The sequence below is a fragment of the Stegostoma tigrinum genome, chromosome 28, assembly GCF_030684315.1.
Source record: "Stegostoma tigrinum isolate sSteTig4 chromosome 28, sSteTig4.hap1, whole genome shotgun sequence".
In the NCBI taxonomy this organism is placed as follows: domain Eukaryota; kingdom Metazoa; phylum Chordata; class Chondrichthyes; order Orectolobiformes; family Stegostomatidae; genus Stegostoma; species Stegostoma tigrinum.
In genome coordinates, this window is record NC_081381.1 from 20,503,726 (window position 1) to 20,509,725 (window position 6,000).

Consider the following 6,000-nt stretch of genomic DNA (forward strand, 5'->3'; position numbering starts at 1 on the left):
GTGGCAACACATTGCCCCCGAAAATGTAGGGATCAGGCGTTACTATTTAAAAACAGTAGCTATGCTACAACTTACTGAGTTAAATGGACACTAATTTAAATTTTCCCTGTGGCTTGCAGGGAAAAATGTTATTCTTCAGAAAAAAAACAGGTGAATGCAAATGTTGGATTTACTTGAAGACATTGTTAACCAATACCCCTTTAGATATCATGTTGCTATGTATGAAAATCCCAGCAGAAAGAAAAGTCTGTCAATTGCTCTTCTGCAATGGTGACATTTCCCCTGAGGCAATGTGGGAGTGAGTGCCCTATTAGCCAGGTTCTCTTTCTGCCTTTTGCATTCCTCTCCATTAAAATTGCAGTTCTCCAGTAAAATTATACCTGATTATTAGTTACAAGTGTTTGTTCTCCTAAAAGTGCTTCATATTTGTGACTGAGCTCAGGATATTTTGCATTTGAGAAACAAATGGAAAGAAGCAGCACAACGTATAGATACTGTTGCAATATAAATTATACCTGTCTGTACAAAGTCATGCATGATAAAGTTTGCACCTTAAGGAACATTCCCTTATACAGTACTGTTAATTGTAAAATCTTGTGGTGAAATTTCACCTTAAGCTGCAGTGTTCCAAATGAGATAAACTAAATACATTTTTATTTATTCTTGAAATACGGGCGTCACTGGCTGGGCCAGCATTTATTACCGAATATTAACTGCTGTGGTGAAGGTGGTGGTGAGTTGATCTTGAACCGCTGCAGTCCACCTGCTGTGGGTTGATCCACAATGCCATTAGGGAGGGAATTCCCAGATTCTAATCCAACGACAATGGAGGAACAGGGATATATTTCCAAGTCAGGATGGTGGGTGTGTGGCTTGGAGGCGAACTTGCAGATGGTGATATTCCCATGTATCTGCTGCTTTTGTCATTCTCGGTGGTCGCCTTCATCGGATTTGAAGATGCTGTCTTGAGACTCTTGGTGAATTTCTGCAGTGCATCCCAGAGATACCCACTTTTTTTTTGATTGCTACTGTGTTGCTTCAGTGTGTTTTAAGTACTAGTATGCTCTGCTGTGGATTCTTAGGGTATTGGGTTGGATTAAACACTTACCCCACATTCATTACATTAGTCTTAAACACAGATGCAGATTAATTACTGGAAGATTTACCTGGGGCAATCTCAAGCTCCTTTTAACTCAATGCCTCAAAATTACATCAATGGAAATGCTTTGGGAAAGTCAGAGGTGGCAAGATTTAACTCTTCAATGACATCAAGTCAGAAAGTTAGTATTTCCTATAGGAAAAATGCAATTGCTGCTAAAGACTAGTCCTTAGCATTTGAAATGATTTTTCACTAAAAATTTGAATTAAACCTAGTCATAACATTGCTATTTGGAAATTTATGGTTAAAATGTTCATTTGTAAGATAAATTGAATTAATAAAATTTGAATTCAGATTGAATAATGTAAACTGAAGAAATTTATGTCATTTGCATATCCCAAAAACAGATACTACTGCAATTACAGTACTGCTGTTATCCTCAGCACCATTATTAACATTTACACACACTAATGTTAATATACTTTAAGCTAGAGACAAATACTTATTACTTGGAATCACGGAGGTCGATTTTAACTTCATTCAAACTTCATCCAGCCTTCAGGGGAATATACTGACCTAACGGTCCTGACTTAAAGAATGATATTACTCTGTTTTCCACTTTTTCTTTTCTAAAAATATAACTAGATGATAATTAAAATGTCTAAAATAAACAGTGATACAAGTAAGATGACTAACAGTTTAATTTGCACTTACACCCTTACTATCACAACTGTTATGACTTGCAGTATCAAATTTCACTAGTGCGGCCGATGTCCCTAATGCTACACTGACATGACAAGTAACAGCACCATTACTACTTTTAAACAAAGGTGTCTAACAGTTTCAGTAAAAGTGTCAAAATTAATTATAGTTGTTTTGTCGAAAATAGCACCTTAATGTCCAACGTAATTTATAATGAGCAATGGCAAAATGCCATCAATGGGATGATTTTATCTGCCCCTGGAAAATCCAGATTTGAAAATAGGAATTTCCACGATATGCAAGAAGCTGTCTCTGAGGTCCATCTTTATGGTGTAATGACAGAATTAAATTATACTCTCAGTTCTCTGGGAGCTTTCAACCTAGTGACAACAGAACAAAAACTTTAAAATGATGGCACACAATTGCAGCAGTGCCCAGGATGCACTGTAAATATTCACTAAAACCTCCTAGACAATACCTTTCAAACCCACAACCACTATTGTCAAGAAGGACAAGGGTAGCAGATACATGGGTACACTACCACCTGCAGGTTTCCTACCAAGCTACTTACCATCCTGCCTTGGAAATATATCACAGTGTCACTGGATCTACTTACAGCATATGTACTGCAGTGGTTCAAGAAGAGAGCTCACCATTATCTTCTCAAGGTGACTAGGGATGGCAATAAACATTGGCCCAGCCATTGATACCCACATTCAATGAATGAACTTTTTAAAAAATCTGTTGGATTTCCATGTTATGAATCCTATAACTTTGCACCAGATTGCAGTTTACTTCAAGAAGCCTAAAAGCCTGATTCTATGGTTATCTCCTAGCCCTTAGTGCAGGCTACATTTAGGTGTCCATTCTAATTCTCTGTTTTTGCATTAATGCACAGAAATTATGAAGGTCTAGAAGCAGTGATTCAATAATTCTTCGAATAGTTTGGCCGTGGAGATCATTCCAGGGTAACCTAGTCAGGGCTTCTGCTTTTACCAATTTTCTCCCTGGTCTTGTCAAGAGCAAGTTAAAATGGATTATGGTTCCACAGGTTCATCTGTTACCCCCAGTAACTTACCCATGTTATTTCCTCACATAAGAAAAAAGAAAATAAAGACTTGTATTTATACAGTACCTTTCACAACCTCAAAATAACTACAGCATTGCACGGGCGCTTGCCTAGAACTTTTCAGGGGCTGCACAAAGCAAACCAGTGGCACAAACAGTGATGGCACAGTACCTTATACCAGCCATGATCACATGGTAAAAAAGACCTGATGGGCTGAATGGCCTAATTCTTATGGTCTGAGTGCTTCTAAAATATAGGAACTGTGGTAATATAGGGAACTAAAGCAGCCAATTTGCAAATGACAAGTGTTCAGACATAATAACCTGATAATGACTAGGATGTCTATCCTGCTCTTTGAAATAGTGCAATGGGATCTTTTCACATCCTGCAAAGACAGCAGGTGGGAGCACAAATTGATGTGTCAGAAAGACAGCACCTCAGACAGTACAAACCCATCTCAATACTACTTTGAGGCATCAGCTGATATTTCTCTGCTCAAAATTACTGGATTCAAACTGGGACACACAGCCTTTTAAATCAGAGGCAAAAATGATACATACTGAGCCACAGGGGAGTATGGGGGACATCACAATCTTGGCCAATGGATATTGCATATATACACACTTTAGAGCAAGGGCCATTTACACAATTGATGTTCTGCTCACTAGTCTTGTGCAAATCTGTAGTGCCCATCCAATTACAATCAAACCTGAAATATGACTCAAGGTTTGTCCCATACCAACACACTCTTAGCTGCCCTTTGAAGTGGTCTGGTGAACCATTTGCTTACGTCAACAAAGAACATTTACAGATGCACCAGAGGAAACATTCTACCTGGATGCATCATGGCTGGGGGTACAGCAAGGACTCTGCCCACGACTGTAACAAACTACAGAGGGTTGTGAACACAGGCCAGTCCATCACACAAACCAACCTTCCATCTATTGACTCCACCTACACTTCTCACTGCCTTGGAAAGACAGTCAACATCCTTCGTGCTCCCTCCTACCCTAGTTATACTCTCGTCCAGCAGGCAGAAGATAGAAAAGCTTAAACAGGTGTACCGTCAGGTTCAAGAACAGCTTCTTCCGCATTGTTATTATACTTCTGAAGGGAACTCTCAAATTTCAATTAAAATGTTGATCTTGCATTTTGTGCACCTTCTTTACAGCCAAACCTTTGTATCCCTCGCTCTGTTCAATCACCCTATGATCTTTGCATGGTATGATCTGCCTTCACTGCAATGCAAAACAGAACTTTTCACTGTATCTAGGGACATGTGCCAATAATAAATCAAATCAAAGAAAATTCAAGACAACGGTGTACCATCACATTCAGAGAAACTACAGACGGAGAATTGTCCAGCTTGCCCTCTGCTTAAGGCATGGCTCAGCTACAAGGCTGAGGGTAGCCCTCTGAGAGCAGGGGCGTCCCCCATGGGTCACCTTACCTCCCTGGTTCGTGTACAACACAACCAGCGCCACCACCGCACATGTCATGAGAAGGAGCAGCACGGTTAGTGCAATTTCAACGAAACTCCAACTTTTCTTGGCTGATCTTGTCGTCTTCTCCACGATGTCCATCTGGCTTTCGGATTTGCCCATTATAGTGACTCTGTTCGAGAAAAGATAGCGAGTGCCGTTACTCAAACGCGCCGATTGTGAGTGAACGAAGTGAAAAAAAGGCCAGGCGAACAAAAATAAAGCACTTTACATCTGCACTTTCGCCTGATCTTCCATCTCCTCTTCCTTTAGGAATGTCCAATGGGTCAATAACCCCCTCCCCAATTTCTTATCGACGGGGTCGGCTCTTCATTGATTCGCGGAAACGCGGGGAGTGGGGTGGGGGCTGACTGCAAGCGGGTCTGTAATGTTGGATTCTCTTACAAACCGGGAACTGTGAAATATGACCAGCCAACTTTGCTGGGGGAGTCACACAGCGGTGGATATTGATGAGCCGACTGACCGAAAAGCCCGCAAAGGATTCCTCCCAGTCATCATTCCTGCAAAGAGAGAGAGAGAGAACGGGCGGGCGGGGGCTTGGAGTGTATTCACCGGGCCGGAAACTGAAGAGTTTTAGTGTGCAGCCTTGGTTTGATGGGACCGGAGTTTATCAGAACCCGGCCCACCAGGTAACAGCACGGAGGCGCGAGTTATACAATAAATAAAACAACATACACAAATAAAACCATCCCCAGCCCCGAGCCCAGGCATACCCCCACTGGTCAATTTCAGTCCGGTTTCATTCATCCAGTTTCCTGAAGCTGCATTAGACCCAGTGCCGTGAGTGTGCTCGCAGGGAGATAACTGCAATGCAGTTTTAGTAACTTTTAATAGGGCGAATGAGCAAGCAATCGAACTGCGGCAAGGACCGAAGAGCAATGCTTAAAATAAAACAACGGGACAGCTGTGAATGTTGCTCCAAAGGCAACCGAGTCGGGCTCTTTGAGCTTGAGCCGGACTCTGTTGCCTTTGGAGCTCAGTTGTGATACAGTGTCATTCTCCACCGTGAGTGAATCCTGCAATACGTGAAAGTAAACGTGGTTTTACCCTTTTGTTCGAGTCATGGTTGGAGGAATTTGACAGGCAGCCACATCATGGTCACCCTGCAATATTGTCGGTAAGTATGCTGTAAGGAGCTCAGAATCGTGTCACGACTGTAGCTGTTCACTGAACAAAATAGAAACAAATCCCAGCTTCACACCACAATGTAAAACAAAAGAGAAACGTCAACAACTAAGAGTTTTATGTCACTGTCCTTTTGTTTTGTCTGGGTATCATTTCTCAAAATAACTACGTTCATGTATGCGTTTAACACATTTCGGCTAGAAACCTGGCCAATGTGGTCAGGAAGATGCCCCTCAACACGAGTCTACAGTTTGAAAGAATTTACATTTAGACAGCACTGCATCATTTCTCCAGTTGTCCAAAAATGAACTACTTTTGAATGTAGAGGTATTTATGTGACCTTGCTAAAAGTAGTGACCAATTTGTAGAACAGTTAGGATTTTACAAACAGCAAATGGTACCGTGGTGGTTACGTGACCTGATAGTGTAGTCCTGGATTAATTCATTCAAACCTACTATGGAAACACAGGAATTCGAATTAAATGAGTTAAATGTAGGATGAA

At 41.3% G+C, this 6,000-nt stretch overlaps 1 protein-coding gene across 2 annotated transcripts in view; it reads right to left on the reverse strand.

Annotated features, from left to right (window-relative positions):
* Window positions 1-5,180, reverse strand: part of mmel1 (membrane metallo-endopeptidase-like 1) — a 72,096-nt gene extending 66,916 nt beyond the window's left edge. The window contains exons 1-2 of one of the 2 annotated variants that reach the window (XM_048561557.2): window positions 5,086-5,180; window positions 4,321-4,484 (exon numbers count right to left, since the gene is read on the reverse strand). In XM_048561557.2, the coding sequence (XP_048417514.1) occupies window positions 4,321-4,474 (154 nt within the window). In that variant the 5' untranslated portion in view covers window positions 4,475-4,484; window positions 5,086-5,180. Of the gene's footprint in view, window positions 1-4,320; window positions 4,485-4,583; window positions 4,888-5,085 lie in introns of those variants that run through there. The other variant, XM_048561554.2, reaches the window with a different exon arrangement.
* Window positions 5,181-6,000: the final 820 nt, after the last annotated feature.